General features: G+C 35.7%; 1 protein-coding gene across 1 annotated transcript in view; it reads left to right on the forward strand.

The window, feature by feature from the left end:
• LOC123533785 (RUS family member 1-like) overlaps window positions 1-18038 on the forward strand; it is a 47460-nt gene that overhangs the window by 14273 nt on the left and 15149 nt on the right. Inside the window, exons 2-6 of the mRNA XM_053519434.1 lie at window positions 9358-9435; window positions 13277-13391; window positions 14346-14391; window positions 16416-16448; window positions 17832-17937. Of these exons, the coding sequence (XP_053375409.1) occupies window positions 9358-9435; window positions 13277-13391; window positions 14346-14391; window positions 16416-16448; window positions 17832-17937 (378 nt within the window). The remainder of the gene's footprint in view (window positions 1-9357; window positions 9436-13276; window positions 13392-14345; window positions 14392-16415; window positions 16449-17831; window positions 17938-18038) is intronic.

Genomic DNA, 18038 nt, shown 5'->3' on the forward strand with positions numbered 1-18038 from the left:
GTCATAGAGTAAGTAACCTTGGTAACCAAAGGAATATAATGGTCTGTAAATGGACACTGTGCACTGACACTAAAAGAGTACAGTAACCAAAGCAATATAGTAAGTAACCCCAGTAACCAAATGTATATAGTAGGTTACAAATGGACACACTTGTGCAGAGGTGCACATTTTGGGCCATATATGTGGTGTTGGAATTGTCTGGAATTATGGATTCGTTTAGGAAGTTTTTGTTCTATTTAAATTAGATCTATTAAAATTATAAGTATTGATTAATGATAATTCGATCATGATTTCTGAATGTATGTTTTAGTCTGCATCAAATTTAATTCTTGACATGTGAAATACTCGAAAGATATTCTGTATATAATTAAAAGAAAGTTCGATATAGATTAACATCTGCACCAAAAGAAAAAAAAAACGTATTTGAATAATTTCTGTTTTAAAATGTACTGCATCAACAATTTTACATAAATTATTATCATACTGGAAACCATGCAGTCACAAATGATAACTCCTTTAAAATTGAAAAGCTTCAAACCTAACAGAATCTCATTAGACCATTAGCCGAAGGAATTCTGTCTCTTTGCGTGTGAATGTTTGGCAATGAGGACTTAATGTAAAAAGTTAATGTTTCAGTTCCAAAGTTAATAGAAATTAGAATTTACGTAATCCTGGAAATGACTATTGTAATTCTTTTAAATGTCATTATTGTCAAATTTTGGTTCTTTCTGAAAGGAAGAATGATTGTGTCCAGCTTTCAGTCAAAAACACTGCTATAATAGACGCCTGGTATGGGAAAATTACAATCATTTACATGACTATACAAAGCTTGTTGTAAACCCAAAAGACTAGCAATTTTTAAAAATTAATGATCAGAATTTTACCTAGAGAAAAACCGTGTTTGCCGAAATTCCCGATTCATCGCCAATAATTTTAGTTTTGAACTCTGGTCAGTGATTTTAAAGCTAACGGATGAAATATATGCGAACGGGGAAAAGAGCATTATTTGCTTTTAACATTTCAATGCCTATATATTTTGATCCTAAAGCTTTTTTTTTTTAAAAAGTTATGTCTGCTGACTACTGCACAGGCACTACATTGGAACCTGACATCAAAACTAAACACTTGTTGAATTTCACAATGACTTTAGTTATACAATATTTTCAAAACTCATAATAATACAACAAAAAAATGAAATAAAAAAGGAATAAAAAAAAAATCTGGTCCAGGTGAGGTCCGAACTCACGACCTCTGGTTTACAACGTGAACTCGCTAACAACTACACCACTGAGGAGTTCTGACGTCATTATGACAAACATAAGTATATATAATAAAGTCTGGTAATGGCAGCTTGACAAAAGTCGTTTCAACATGAAAATATTGTATTTTATTTCTTTTTTCTTCATAGAAAATGTATTTAGCACTAATTTTTTATTACCAAATGCACATTTACATTTTTATTCAATATTCAAAGCAGTATGCGAGACGCTTTTGTCAACCGTAAACAGTAAGCGTCTACTGACGTCTTTACTGATTAATTACTATGTGCATAGCGCACATGAAAAAATCCGAACAACACCAATTCCAAAAAGTACCACGAATTTTCAACTCAATAGTATACACAGTTAGATCTCTCTATTCGTTTTCTTGTTCATACGTCTAACCGTAATGCGACGCTGGTAGCTCTGCTATAAATTTTATTTTAAGTCGGCAAGACAGAAAATCAGTATCCCGGCACAACCAGTCTTCGACCGCTTAACAAGATTTCTGTGCAGTTTTGTACAAATGCAAGTCCAAATCTTTGGTTTATTGTCTAAAACTTTCTATCAGCATAAGTGCCATAAAAGCATACCATTTAATTTCAAGTTTCGGGTAGTTTCCATTTTAGCGGTCCCCACTGACTTTGACGCCCATAATCAATTAAATAGCGCCAATGTCTTCATGAGAACGGCCACACATTTTTTTGTCAGGGATGTTAATCTAATATATTGTTTTCATAATTTTGGTATCTGTAGGGTGCGAAAAGAGCATTTATAGAGTTGGACTGTTTGGAAACTTGTTCGCAGCACATGAAATAAAACTGATAGTAAAATTGTTCGTGAATTACGTTACTTCTTAGCTCACATATACAATCATCAAATCTAAGAAAATAATCAGTTAGTACCGGATCTAAACGTTCAGATACCTGCGGCATGGAAAATAATTAAGAGATATTTTATCCTAAAAAAGTTCAAGTAGGCGTAAATTTTCTCAAAACAAAAGATTCAGTATAAGCTTAATCTCTTATTTTATCAATTATTTGCACAGTTTAGGAACTAATACATTTGACTTTATTTTGCTGGTAGATAATGCAAAGTCTGTGACTTTAATCATCTTCAGTGCAGATAAAAGAGCAGTGCTGAAGTGCTGTCATACAAAAATAATGAATACGACGTTACAACTCAAATTTATTTGTATTTCAATAAACAGTCTCAAATGTAACGTAATTCACATTCTTTTTGCCAAAAATGACATATATAAAAATCGAAGTTGACAACATGAAACAGCCATACAATGATAGATGTATCGAACTTTACTGAGTCTACTTGTGACTGAAGTCTCAACCTTGATAGAATAGTCGAAGAACTAATGCAACCTGGTTACGAAGTTATTCATATCTTAAATTTTTGTTCAGAAATGTCACTAACATTAAAACAGCTATATGCAAGACTGATACTAACAATAAAATTTAAAATATGTTAGTGAAACTATCTGTTCCTTATAAGAATCTAACGCTTAACACAAATTGAAACTGCAATAAACAGAAAAAAACTATTCAACATTAACAATTGCTTTTTGTAACGTAGTTCACATTTTCAGGAGAAATCACACGTAACATTAATTTACATTAAAACGCATAAATTTTATCAATTGGAACAATAATTCTGTTACCAGTAGATCTACATATAATACGTACATATAAAAACATTTAAATAAGACAATTTATGCCTTTCACATAGTCCAAAACACAACGTACCTTTCAATAACGTTACGTGACACATTATATCTTTCACTTAAAGAACAACTCTAGTCAATGAATTTCATGCAGGTGATAAACTTAATGACGTAATCATATGCTTAAACACTAGAATGTCAAGAACTATGAAATTTCAAAAAAATTAACTGCAGTAATAATAACTGGAACATTTTCAATTAGTGTAACGTAATTCACAAAATTATTTAATCAATGAAACCATGCACCTTAGGATTGATGATATGCAATGAAAATACTGCATACTATATTCTGACTTTGATGACTTTATTGGTGTGTACTACACGATAGTTATTTCTGTGTTAGTTCATCTAAGTATATGTATATGGTAGTTTTCAAACCAGATCATTTTCCAACACACTACCAGATTACTTGCCAAGATACTACATGTATGCCGATCTAATTTCCATATAAACTTTCAACATTATCAATGTCATCTTGGAGGAACTTGAACGTGTTTCTTGTTTTTCCAAGTCTAACTGGTTCACGAACCACAGAGAGGATGTCATCTTCCTGGATCCAAATTGTGTCTGGTTTATCAGGCCATTTGTAAGACTTCTTACCGGCAACCATGAACGAAACAAAATACTCCTGATCATTTTCATCATATTCTAGTATTTTACCCATATACCACTGTTTGTCATACAAGGCTGCCACATAACTACCGATAGCAAAGCTTGGTTTTATAATGGATTGGTCTGGCACAAGTTGTTCCTTCTCAAGTTCGTTTTCAGTTTCAGTGGAAGTGTTCTTCGCCGAACAGTATGTAGCGTTGGTTTACTCCACCCTGGACATAGAACTGTAAATTTACCACCATTAAAGCAGCTTTCACAAAAGCATGATGTATCCCTGACTGCTTTGCGACCGTTATCTAGAGGTACAACTGCATGCAACTGTAGGGTGCTTTTAATAGGTTTGATAGCAATGTCATCAAGTTCTTTCTGAACGTCAATACACATGTTGCGGGAAACAAACAAATATTTCAGACGACTGTTTTCTTGGCTCTTGCCCCAACTGTAAAAATCCTCTGCAGATTGTATAACAACAGACTGACGCTTGACAGCCATATCTGCTAGACGCTTTGCTGTGCCCCCAACACCATCGCACGGGCCTTTACCGTGACCTGCTTCAAAATACAACCATGACACTTTAACACCTGGGAATATTTTGTCATGGTTTGCAACGACAGAACATATTTGTTTGTTTCTGTACTGGGACGTAGGTGAGTCAGTCATGTAATGTATCATCTTGCATTCTGGCATTATATTTTGTACTTCCTTAACAACAGCTTTCATGCATGCAAACACGGTGGTGGCTGTATGAGCAGTTTCATCTGATACAATCACAAATGATCTATGTTCAACTTCTTCATCATTCCCTTCTGTATTGTTGCTATAAATAACTACTGGATGCAGTGTAACTGTACCTTTGTCAAAATAAGCAGTTTGCACTTCTTCTGCAAATGTGCAAATGTAATTCTCTGCAAAATCCATGTGACAGATCACATGGTCTATTGGTAATTCATTCTTTAACTTCCGTGACTGCTCGTACTGGATTTTCACTTTCCTTATATGTTCTCTAAATTCGCCCAACTCTTTTACCATTCTCTGTCTAAATTTTTCTTTCTCCTGTTCTACATTTACAATCTGCATGCGTTTAAAGACTCTGCCTTTCTTTTCTACTGTCACCCTTCGCCACTCTGAGAATTTTATAACGTCATCTGTGTTGTCGTCTATTTTGTCAGCGATCTCATTGTCATTTAGTTTTTCGACAAGAGCATCTGGATTATCTAACATCATACTTTATAGTCTCTTAACGCCTTACATTTTAACACCATGTTTTGGTGTTTCTGACATAGACATGTTTTCCTGTTTCTGAAGTGTACCAGTTGTACATAACTTGGTCTCAACCTACTGAAAATGCTCAGACTTATGTTGGATGTGCTATTTTTGGCTTTAAACTTCAGATGTAGATTGTAGAGGTAATTGTTTAGAACTCTCTTTTGGTATCTTTCCTTTCCGATTTTCTTACTGTCCTTTTTACTGGGTAAGTTGGTGCTATTATCATCCCTCTCCATAAAGGCCCTTACCTTTTCTCTTAAGCTATTTCTTTCTCTTTCGTTTCTAGTCTTTCTTATTGATGAACTTTTTCTGGTTTTCTGTATCTGTTTTCTATTGATGCATGTGTATTTTCCCAGTTGCCATTCCATCTTGTATTTGTGCATGATCTTCCCACAGAGAACACTTAAAAGAGGTCACTGTGATTGCTTTCCTTTTGCAGAATTAACAGATGTCTTCACTTCTTGTAGTAGACAGTTTTGGAATTCAAGCTTCTTTAGAACTTTCTTACGTGTAGACGGCGTCATATTCATTTCTCTTATTCTGCTTTTGCTCTACTTTTTGGTGTCAATTCGGCTTCCTTTTGATCATTACTCTCAGTACATGGGGTAGCTTTATCGTTTCTAGGTGTTTTTGTTTTGCTTGCTAATCTATGTAATCTTTTTCTCAGGCAAGAATTTCGGCGCTGCAAGTTTTCGACTTTCTCGTTCATTAGCTTCAATTTCTTTTTTGTTAGATACAGCTGTGAACTGGCCTTTCTCTTTTTCTCTTTTCTTGGCTGTTTAAAGTCTAGTTTTACGGTCAGCTTTGACGGTTTGGGGGCTTGAACAAGCATATCATCATAATACTGTAGAATCACATGGATCATCATTTATTGTTGAATCTCGTTGACTAAAACTACATGAAGCTACTTCGGAATTACTATTCACTTCATTTTTGTTACTGTTTGGCCTTTTTCGCATTCTTTTCATACATTCTCGGATTTTTTCACGCCTTTTCAATAGCTTCCTTGTAGGCATGCAGCTCTGTTGTTGGGACATAATAGCGCTGTACTCTTTTACTTTCTTTTTGAAGAAATTTCTCTCCTTCCTTGGCCTTTTTACGCTCTCTGTATTTCTTTTGTCTCTCAGCATTTGACATACGAGCCATTTCCTGCAATAACAGAAGTCAGTGAATTACGTTACATTATGATTTCAGCAGTTATTTAGAAAAGGGAGCCTTTAATACACAATTGTGATGTGAATTTATATAATCATTTATATTTTAATCCTCAAAAACAAGTCACACATGTAATTACGCTAAATAGAATGTCAAAATCGCAAGAGAATAAAATGCATACTTACCTAGTGTTTTTGGCAGAATTCATGTACGCTTTAGTTGTTTTCCAACATGGCGAAATTACGTCATTTATGACGTAAGTACTTGTAAGCGGTGTTTATAATTGTTTTTCTATGTGAAGATAGCTACTTTAGGCTGTTAACCTTCAAATCTTATTTTGTTGTGTAACGTAGTTCACTGTTACGTAATTCACATTTTAGAAGAATACTTCCACAAATCTACATAAATTTATGGAATCTATATAACACCTGTGCTTCTTATGGGGGAACAGTATAGTCTAGACAGCTGTGAAAGGATGATTTGTATTCCACCCTACACTTTCTGATAAATATGCGTAACGTAATTCACAAAATATTGGAAAAAATGAAAAAATTAGAAATCAAGTAAAGTAGCGTGGTCTTTATTAGACTGATCTTTATATGCACACTTTTTCTATTAAATTGATGTATTTACCTGCTAATTTGACGATACTATAGAGTTTTTACATGTTTCCGTTCGATTAATATATTCATCCAGTTAGTGTAACGTAATTCACATAAATATTGTGACAAGTGTCAGTAAGAAGTGTGGAAATTATTTTTTGAAGAAACTATTAAAAACGGCTGATGTCACTCATGTATATTTATTTGTAATTATAATTAAATGAGAAAATGAAGTTAACATTAAGTTTAATTAATGTAGCCCCACAGGTTTTATAAACCACTGGCACTGTGACAGGCTATTTGAGGAATATAACCATCAGGTTCCGGTGTTTTGAAAAGAAATAGCAGTAACAATTACTTTTACCAGTTTAAACAATATCAATTACATTAGCACCTTTAACAAAAAACTTGTTTTGTATTGTGCTGTGAGTTATTATTAAGTATATGTGCATGTGACATAAAAAGGCGACTGGCGTGATTTAACTGATTTTGGACGTTCAGGACTATTTATTTTAGGAGGGTTGTGTTTAAATTCTTGTTAAAATAACATAGCTTTGGTATGGGGCCAGTAACGCTAATGGAAAAAGCAGGGGTGTGGGGGCGGCAGCCCCCAAAGTAACGTGACGTCATGACCTACTTCCGACTGGGGACCGCTAAACTGGAAGTGTCCCCAAGTTTCTTACAGATCGAATCCCTGGCATGATGATTTTGAAAGCCATCAATAGGAAGTCATGCTGAAAATTTACAACCTAAATTCGACCACAGGTGGTATTTTCTTTCCTGCAAAATGAAACAGCACTAAAAGTTTACTGTAGTTTCATTACACCATGGCAACCATAGAACATCCAAAATTCAAGTCTGGCAACAAACACCAAAACCAACATGGCAGATCAATATACTGTAGGTACACTTGCCTAAATTGCCACCTAAATTACAGGGGGTAGGGTAAAGTAAATGGCAGCCAGAATTTAGTGCATTATCTAAAGAACTATATCATGTGCTCAATTACTCCAGAGAACCAGGGTGTCACATATCTGCTACATTGAAAGCTGTCACAGATGACAATGTATTATATAATTGCTAAGCTTTTGACACTCTGAATATTTCAAATTGCTTTGCAAATGAAGAAAACTGTTGCAAGGACAGGCATCATGATTGCATTGTCAAAATAATTGAATAATAGTATGCTTCACAATTCTGGCAGTAAGCATGTGTTAAGCAATAAACATTTAGTGCAAAAGATATATAAATACTGATATTGGCTTAAGCAAGAATAAGTAGTAGACAAGGAAAGATGCAGGTTTTTTAGTAATAAGAAAGAACTCATGAAAACATAGCACTGCTACATAAATGGAATTTATATAATTTTCCAAGTACCAAAACTGAAGGAGAATAGGTTCCTAACATGTTCTGTCTCTGCTGTAAACAGTGAAACAATCAAAGCTGATAAATTTGGCTTGTAAAGGTTTTTATCATACAAAGTCCTAGGCGGTCGAAAATAGGTTGTGGTCGCCAATAGTTTGTGTGGGTATACAACATAAGCGGCAAGTACTTTTTAGCCAACTAGCCTTACTTGTTCTAGGCTTATTAGGATGGCAGTGGCTGGAGAACCGGAATCGGTTCCATAGACAGCAAACTTATTGGTCTGGAACCGGTCCCCAATCAAAAGAAACGAAGTGAATTGCGGCAGCTTTATGTATAGAAATAAAATTCGGGTTCCCTGTACTATGCACAGTACTTTGGCAAGAGAACTGGTTCCGGACAAGTAAGTTTGCTGTCTAGGGAACTGATTCCGGTTCTCTAGCCACTGCCTATCGGGAAAGCCTATTTTATTGTCATCGCCTTACTCTAGAAAAGTATTCTCATGATTTGATTAGGCATAAAAAAAAATTGTTTGTTTCCGGTATCTCGACCTACCCTAAATTTTTGGCCCAACCCTAAATGTTTTTATGGCCTTGGAAAATAGTTTTTTCAACTTTTTGACAAAAAGTTGCAAAACTGCACATTTTATTAAATTTTATGCTAGAACAGCCTGATCAATTAGATCTGATATTTTATAAGGCATTACTATAGCATCAGTTGTTCCTAATCCCTGTACCATACCCATGCTGTACATCAATGTTCAGGAACAATCGGTTTTGTGTGGAGAATGACAGATCAGTATGGGTGCCGCTGTCTATTTTCAGAAATATATTTCGCAATTATTGTTATATGTTTAATAAATTAAATATAATTAGATCTTAAGAGTACATAAAAGTAAATGGTGACACAATACTTGTATGATGATTATAATAAAAAAAATCTAAATGGCAGATGTCTACTTTGGAAATTGGAGAGAGTTTTATGAGTTCTGCTCTAAATCGTTGGTTAAAATTTCAACATACATATGAAATTAATGGTATAATCCATACGATAGTAAGTTGTACAACATGAAAATTAAGCATTAACAGGGATTTTTTTCCTTCATAAACTGACTCTGGTCAGTGGAGTCTGTACCCAGCTGCAAAAGTATGCTTTTTCCCCCCCAAAATGAAGGCAAAAATTTCCCAAATTCAGTTAACAAAAAAAAATAAACAGAAGGTTATGTCGTATCTAAAAATTGCATCTGAAAACAAGTAACGCAACTTATATACGATCATTGAATTTTACACATGATATGACATATGTTTGACAGATCAGTTTGAATGCAACTGTAATTGATGAAGACTCGCGGTCTAATATTTTTCAGACTGTTTTCTTGCCCCAAGGATACCCAGACAGTGTGAGTGAGGATTATCTTACATATCAGATCTGGGACACCATACAGGTATTCTTTAACCCTTACCATGCTAAATTTATATAATGAACTTGTCCATCTTTCAATTTGGACAGTACTATTACCTACATTAAAAGGGGTTCATACCAAAAAGATAAAGACTGAATGGCAAACAGTGCAGATCTTGATCTACACTGGTCGCAAAAGCAGAATCAATCGTATCCAACATGATAAGGGATAATAATTATACAGTACTTTATTTTTAGCTCACCTGTCACATAGTGACAAGGTGAGCTTTTGTGATCACCCTTCGTCTGTCGTCAGTCTGTGCATCCGTCCGTCAATAATTTCTTGTCTGCACGATAGTGGTTTCATTTATGATTTTATTTTAACCAAACTTGCAAACAACTTGTATTACCATAAGATGTCGGTTCCTTTCTTGAACTGGCCAGATCCCGTTATGGGTTCCAGAGTTATGGCCCCTGAAAGGGCCAAAATTCCTTGTCTGCACAATAGCAGCTTTATTTATGATTTGATTTTTACCAAACTAGCACACAACTTGTATCACCATAAGTTCTTGGTTCCTGTCTTGAACTGGCCAGATTCCATAATGGGTTCCAGAGTAATGGCCCCTGAAAGGGCTAGAATTAGCTATTTTGACCTTGTCTGCACAATAGCAGCTTCATTTATGATTTTATTTTAACCAAACTAGCACACAACTTGTATCACCATAAGTTCTTGGTTCCTGTCTTGAACTGGCCAGATTCCATAATGGGTTCCAGAGTAATGGCCCCTGAAAGGGCTAGAATTAGCTATTTTGACCTTGTCTGCACAATAGCAGCTTCATTTATGATTTTATTTTAACCAAACTAGCACACAACTTGTATCACCATAAGTTCTTGGTTCCTGTCTTGAACTGGCCAGATTCCGTTATGGGTTCCAGAGTAATGGCCCCTGAAAGGGCTAGAATTAGCTATTTTGACCTTGTCTGCACAATAGCAGCTTCATTTATGATTTGAATTTAATCAGACTTGCACAAAACTTGTGTCATCATAAGATCTCAGTTCCTTTCTTGAACCGGCCAGATCCCGTAATGGTTTCCAGAGTTATGGATCCTGAAAGGGCCAAAATGAGCTATTTTGACATTGTCTGCATAATAGCAGCTTCATTTATGATTTGATTTTAACCAAACTTGCACAACTTGTATCTCCACAAGATCTTGGTTCCTTTCTTGAACTGGCCAGATTCCATCATGGGTTCCAGGGTTATGGCCCCTTAAACGTCCAAAATTTGCTATTTGGCTTTTGCAGCCATATAGAGACTTCATTTATGGTTTGATTTGATACAAACTTCCGAAATATCTTCAACAACAATAAATCCTGGATTCCATGACGAATCTGTCAGATCCAGTCGTAGGTTCCAGAGTTATTTTATATTTGATTACCTCCTCTGATTGTAATCAAAATGGATTAATATCAGTAAGTACTTATAGGACTTATTTGAAATTTCATTATTGTCATTAGTTGGACTTAGACAATCAGGGTAGATAACTATGGACTGATTTTATATCAAATTACATCCCTTTAGTTCAAATTAAAATGTGTATATCTCTGTAACTGATGAAGATACTAATCTGAAATTTCATGTATGTCAACAGATGGACTTGGACAATCAGTGGAGATACATATTGACTGAATTTATGACACATTACCTCCCTTTATTTTATGTAAACGAATGTATCTCAGCAGCGTCTTATGAGATTGGTTTTAAATGTTATTTAAGTCTCCCAGGGTAAGGAATAGTCATGTTAGTACAAATTGCAGCATTTGAGCCTAGGACCCTCAAACTTGGTATGGAAATCGGCCCTGACTAGGTCAAAAGGGACTGTTACAAGAAAATGTTTATCCTGATGATATTTAATGTGTATGCCTATGTGCTCTATGTCAAAACTTGATTATGTCATTTTGAGCAATGGTACTCAGGTGAGCGATACAGGGCCATCATGGCCCTCTTGTTAGCTTGACTATTTATTCTACTCACCCTGGCATCGGCGTCACACCTTGGTTAAAGTTTTGCATGCAGGTATTTAAAGGCTTATAGCTAAGCTTTGAAACTTAATTCTTTCTTTTTCTAGGTCAATTACAAACCTCAATAGGTCAAGTCCCATAACTCTGACAATTATGCCCCTTTTGGACTTAGAAAATTCTGGTCAAAGTTTTACATGCAAATTACTACCTCCAAAACTAATGCAGATATTGAATTGAAACATCACATATGTCTTCGGGGTTACAAAACTAGGTGATATCACCAAGTCCCATAACTCTGACATGCATTTTGGCCAAATTTTGCCCCCTTTTGGACTTAGAAAATCCTGGTTAAAGTTTTGAGTGCAAGTACATATGGCTATCATTTAAAGGCATATAGCTTTAAATTTATTTTTTCTTTTTCTAGGTCAATTACCTACCTCACTGGGTCAAGTCCCATAAGTCTGACATGTATTTTGGGCAAATTAGCCCCCTTTCGGACTTGGAAAATTCTGCTTAAAGTTTTGCATGTAAGTTCTTATCTCCAAAACTAATGCAGGTATTGAAATGAAACTTCACATGTGTCTTTTGGGTTATACAACTAGATGATAGCATCAAGTCTAAAAACTCTGACATGAATTTTTGCAAAATTATGCCCCCTTTTGGACTTGGAAAATCCTGGTTAAAGTTTGGCATGCAAGTCATATAGCTATTACTTAAAGGCATATAGATTTGAAACTTAATTTTTCCTTTTACTAGATCAATTACCAACCTCTATGGGTCAAGTCTCATAACTCTAACACACATTTTACGCAAATTATGCCCCCTTTTGGACTTAGAAAATTCTGGTTAAAATTTTGCATGCAAGTTGAATTGAAACTTCACAATCAGTCATGTGTCTTCGGGGTTATAAAACTAGTTGATTGCATCAAGTCACATAACTATAACATGTATTTTGGCAAATTATGCCCCATTTTGGACTTAGAAAACTTCTGGTTAAAGTTTTGCATGCAAGTTACTATCTCCAAAACTAATGCAGATACTGGATTGAAACTATGTACATATTTTAACATTAGGGTAATATTCCTGCTTCTGGGACAACAGTTCGAATAGTCAAGCGCTGGCTGTCTTACGGCTAGCTCTTGTTTACATATAAGAAAAGCACAGATGTACCTTATCTTGATTTGTTAGTAGTGTAATGAATATCAAACATCAATCAATTTGCCTATTTTTAAAAGAATAGTGTTTCCAAGGAAATTATATTTGTTTCGAGTTCAGATGTGAAGGAATGATATCAAGTGGATACAGCCCAAGTGATACAATAATATGCATCTGAACAACAAGCAATCATTTATTCAAGAGAAAATAACTGTTTGAGATCTACTACTGTGAAATCATTTAATTTTGTGGGCACGAAATTTCGTGGTTTTGGTCAAAACGGCAATTTCGTGGGGATATGAATTCGTGGATTTCAACTTTTGAACATAAAATGAATGGGAATTTTACTTGTTCGTTGGGATTAAATTTCGTGGATTGACTCAACCACGAAATCCATGAAAATTAGTCCCCCACGAATATTAATGATTTCACAGTATTTTGATTCTAACATGAAATCAAGATTTATTTTTTACATCCTTGACAACATCCACCAAAATTGTCCTGTTTTGTGTGGTTTTCTTTTCTGGCATGCTGCTGTGATGTTTGACACTGACATAATACTTGCGACATACTAATTATGATTTATTGCAAAATAACACACAGTTTTTAGTCTTCATTGTTTAACAGGGAAACAAATTTGCTTGTGTTCCAATTTACTTTAAAATGTTGACTTTTACAGGTAATTCATTTATATTGTATACATGTTACAGGCATTTGCTAGCAGTATAACAGGTACACTAGCAGCTCAAGCTGTACTGAAAGGGTACGGAGTTGGGGATGAATCTGCCACAGTTCTTGCCGCCACATTGACATGGCTTCTCAAAGGTAGAATCTTGTCTGAGAAATGTATGGTAGTAGAGATAAAGTGGCCTTTAAATGACAGTATCCAGTGTCAAATCTCCAGTTACCATCTTTCACTAAACTATTAATGAGCCATGCCATAAGAAAACCAACATAGTGGGTTTGCGACCAGCATGGATCCAGACCAGCCTGCGCATCCACGCAGTCTGGTCAGGATCCATGCTGTTCGCTATTAGTTTCTCTAATTCCATTAGGCTTTGAAAGCGAACAGCATGGATCCTGACCAGACTGCGCGGATGCGCAGGCTGGTCTGGATCCATGCTGGTCGCAAACCCACTATGTTGGTTTTCTCATGGCACGGCTCATTTTATCTTCAGATATTTACTTAGAATGTTACAAGAAAATCCTCATCAGATATATTCAACTTTACTAATATATAAATTAAGTGTGTCTGTAGAACTATTTTCAATCATAATTATGTTTCGTGCAATAACAGTTTACTGATAAAAAGACGTCTAGTTCTTTTCTACGGCTGCGTCATACCAAAGACGTGAAAAATGGTACAAGTAACTCCCTTGCTTGGCTCTCAGCATTAAAGGGAACTGGCTTCTCTTCTCTCATACCCTCCTGGTAATGAATTCCATCAGGAATGAGGTGTCGAGAGTGATTAATATAAGTTGTGGAACTTGCTTTGCAATCAAACCTAAAATAAATTAGTGTAAACTAAATGATAAATATATAATAACTGAATTTCTGTTGAAGTATCATTTAAAACTATAAGGTAAAAAAATGAAAATTCCATAACATGTTTGTGTCATGTAATTTATATTTTCTTTTTCAGTAGAAAATACACTTTCAAATGATATTAAAATTATATGAGCTTACCAGGCATCAATATTTGATATATTTTGATAGCACTGTTATATAGAACTTGCTTATTTGTGGACAGGATACCTTAAGTGAATTTTCTTTTTTCAGATGGTACTGGCATGCTGGGAAGAATTTTGTTTGCCTGGATGCAAGGGTTTGTGTAACTTTAGCAATCACTGTTAAGTTCTGAAGTCAACATTTTTGTCAAGCCTGCTTGCGGTGAGCTTGACATAGTTGTCACATTTGACGGGTCGGTGTATATGCGTGTGTCTGTCCGATTTTGTTCGGACCATAACTGACACGCATGGACCAATCTTGTTTATATATGGCATGAATGTTTACCTCAATGAGGAGGAATGTCATGCACAAACCCCATGTTCCATTCTCAAAGGTCAAGGTCACAATTGGAGGTCAAAGGTCAAATTGAAGTTTGTCCGGAGCATTTCTTCTTCATGCATGGTGGGATTTTGATGTAACTTGGCATGAATGTTCACCATTATGAGTCGAAGTGTCATGCGCAAGAACCAGGTCCCTAGGTCTAAGGTCAAGGTCACACTTAGAGGCCAAAGGTGCTGGCGGGCTTGACATTCTGCCTGTGGGCAAGCAGAATGTATTTCTAGTAATAATGTATTCGGATAATTTGTTACTGTGGCATTTGTTTTCCTGCACTGAGATTATAATGTGTTGTGGTCTTGTATTTTTCTATACCTCTCAGAACAGACTGAATCAGAGTGATTATGCTATAAATATACTTGGTTGCATTCTAGTCAGATTCCAAAGTGTCTTCTTAATGTGTTTATTAGTTCGTCTGATTTTTGAAAACAATCTACGAGGTATTGTTGTTACTTGATCGTCGGTATTGGTTAAAAATTTTGTTTAGGTCCACCTTTTCTCAAAAACCATAAGAGTGACAGCTTTGAAACTTTGCACACTTGTTTGTCATTATTAGATGACAGTATGCCAAGAACCATAACCCTGATATGCATTTTGTCAAAATTATGGCCCTATTTGTACTTAGAAAATTTTAGTTTCTTGGTTAAAATGTTTGTTTAGGTCTACCTTTTCTCAAAAATTTTAAGAGCTACAGCTTTGAAACTTTGCACACTTGTTTATATCGTTAGGTGACTGTGTAGGCCAAGAACTATAACTCTGGTTTGCATTTTGTCAGAATTGTGGCCTTTTTAAGCTCGACTATTCTGAAGTTTGAACTATAACTCTTTTCTTACAAACTGACCAGGCCCGTGTTCATTAAACATTTTTCAGTCTCAGCTGAGTTTGAGTTTGAAATTTTAATATCACTTTTACTAAAACTTCAAGGTTGAATTCCAACTGAGGCTGATCATCAATACTGAATAGCCACTTGAAAATAGTTATTAACTTAAAATTTAGTTTTAAACATGCTATTTAGATATAAATGACAAATAAAGTTTCATTATAAAACTCAGCTGAGACTGAAAATGTTTTGTGACCACAGGGCCAGCACTTGCAGACGAGCGATGGCACCCGTAGGCAAGTGATTCCGCCTTTGCGACCAGTGCAGACCAAGATCAGTCTGCACACCCCCTTCAAATGGTACTGCCCAAATTGAAAGATGAACCAGTCCATTTTAGAAATTTAGCTGGCTAAAATTTAATTATAGCAAACAGCGATCTTTAACTGTCAAATGGCAGCTGTAAAATGTCTTTCTGTACTTGGACTCAGTGTTGTTATATTTTCTGGTACTTTAGGATCATGGAGTCCATTCAACTTTGCTGCAATAATAATAGAATTCTGCTTAAGCCACTGCTTGGGTGCATGAAGGGTGTGGCACATTTCATTACCCCTCAGACAGACTTCATTTTGCTTGGTTGTGTTCTAACTTTAAAAGGATATTCTTATGGATTTCTTGATTACTTCTAAAATTGTACTATTCATGGAATCAGCCTGTCCAAACCCAAATGCTTAGCTCAGTAGGGAGAGAGCATGTCCTTGAGCTGTGAGTTCAGTACCCAGTCAGGCACATATTTCATATACTTAGTAGTTCATTTTCTGTCCAGTTTGCCAGAAACCCACAGATTGTAACATATACTCTGCAGCAATTTGATAGAAGACATTATGTGAACATTGTAAATTTTCTCCCAGACTTTGAACAATTTCAGATTTATATTTAGTTTTATATAATACCATGTTTCCTTTCAGGACAGGTCTGGATTGTGATGCAAAGAGATGGAGGTGTGAGTTGTTTTTTTTACAAAATTCTGTATGATAATTTATGTCGAATTAACAAATTTTTTGAATTTTTAATAAGGATAATGCCATGAAGGATGTTTTGTTATACGCCTGAAGGGATATATTATGTTATGACGCCGGTGTCCGTCTGTCTGTTCGTCCGTTAGCAATTTTATTTCCTTTCTGTAACTCTTGAACCCCTTGAAGGATTTCTAAGAAACTTGACACAAATGTCCACCACATTGAGACGACGTGCAGAGCGCATGTTTTGGATAGCTCGCTTCAAGGTCAAGGTCACACTTAGGGGTCAAAGGTCATATGACTGTTTCGTGTCCGCTCTGTAACTCTTGAACTGCTTGAATGATTTTAAAGAAACTTTGCACAAATGTTCACCACATCGAGACGGTGTGCAGAGTGCAGGTTTTGGATGGCAAGCTTGAAGGTCAAGGTCACACTTAGCGTCAAAGGTCATACCTTTTGGCGTATATTGCTCCACATTGCGGTGCTCTTGTTTTGCTTTGTTTTTGTTGGGTTTACAGTCATACCAACACCATTATGTCATATGGTGTCTTTTCAAGCTTTTTATGGTTTAGGAAGGTGCCTCTTCAGGTATTTTTTCCTCACTGGCAGGCACCTGGATAGAACCACTGGACTTGCGAAAGCCAGTTTGGATTGATTCCTTAGATGAAGAATTCTAAACCCTAAGCAAGGTTTCAAACATGCATCGTTGAAGGGCAAGTGATTTGAAGTTGATGACTTTAACCACTAGGACATGGAAGCCCACATATGCTGATTTTTGTGGACATACTGGTTCAAAGAGGTTTAACATGACATACTATAGTATTTAATTACACATTGTATAGTATGTTGTTTTTTCCTGAAGTCTTATCTGTATTGTCAAAGGCAGGTTTTGTCCAGAATTTAATTCTGGTGCGTAGTGGAAGATGACACTGAGAATACCTAATTGTCTCCCCTGTCATTGTTTCTGATCTTAAATACTTCTATTTACACAATTTCTTGGATGTATTCAGGGAGAACGAATCAATTGTACTGAAAACTGTTGTTTTTGATTGGAACAGTATTCAGATAACTTGCCAAAAATATTCGTGATAGCAAGATGACATGTTGCATGTAAGTCTCAACCCAGTTTCTCAAAGGTCAAGGTCACACTTGATAGTCAAAGAATGTATATTGATACAGTTGATTTGCAACTCTTTCCTTCTAGAGTCAAAAAATTTTGGCACAAATATTCACTAGAAAAAGACTTCTCACATGCAAGACTTGGACCCCTAGCTGGATTGTCAGGGTCCCACATGGAGGAAATTAAATGTACACTTGAATGAATACTGAAATAGTCTTTGACTTCCTGCATTTATTTTGTTCTAGGTTGTTTGCAGATATTATCAATGATGCAGCAATATTTCTGGAGATTATGGGACCACATTTTCCTCATGTTTTCACATTAATCCTGTGTGTGTCAGGTGTACTTAAGGTAATGTAATCCTGTGCGTGTCAGGTGTACTCAAGGTAACGTAATCTTGTGTGTGTCAGATGTACTCAAGGTAACGTAATACTGTGTGTGTCAGGTGTACT

This window comes from Mercenaria mercenaria, chromosome 12 (genome assembly GCF_021730395.1).
Source record: "Mercenaria mercenaria strain notata chromosome 12, MADL_Memer_1, whole genome shotgun sequence".
Lineage (NCBI taxonomy): Eukaryota > Metazoa > Mollusca > Bivalvia > Venerida > Veneridae > Mercenaria > Mercenaria mercenaria.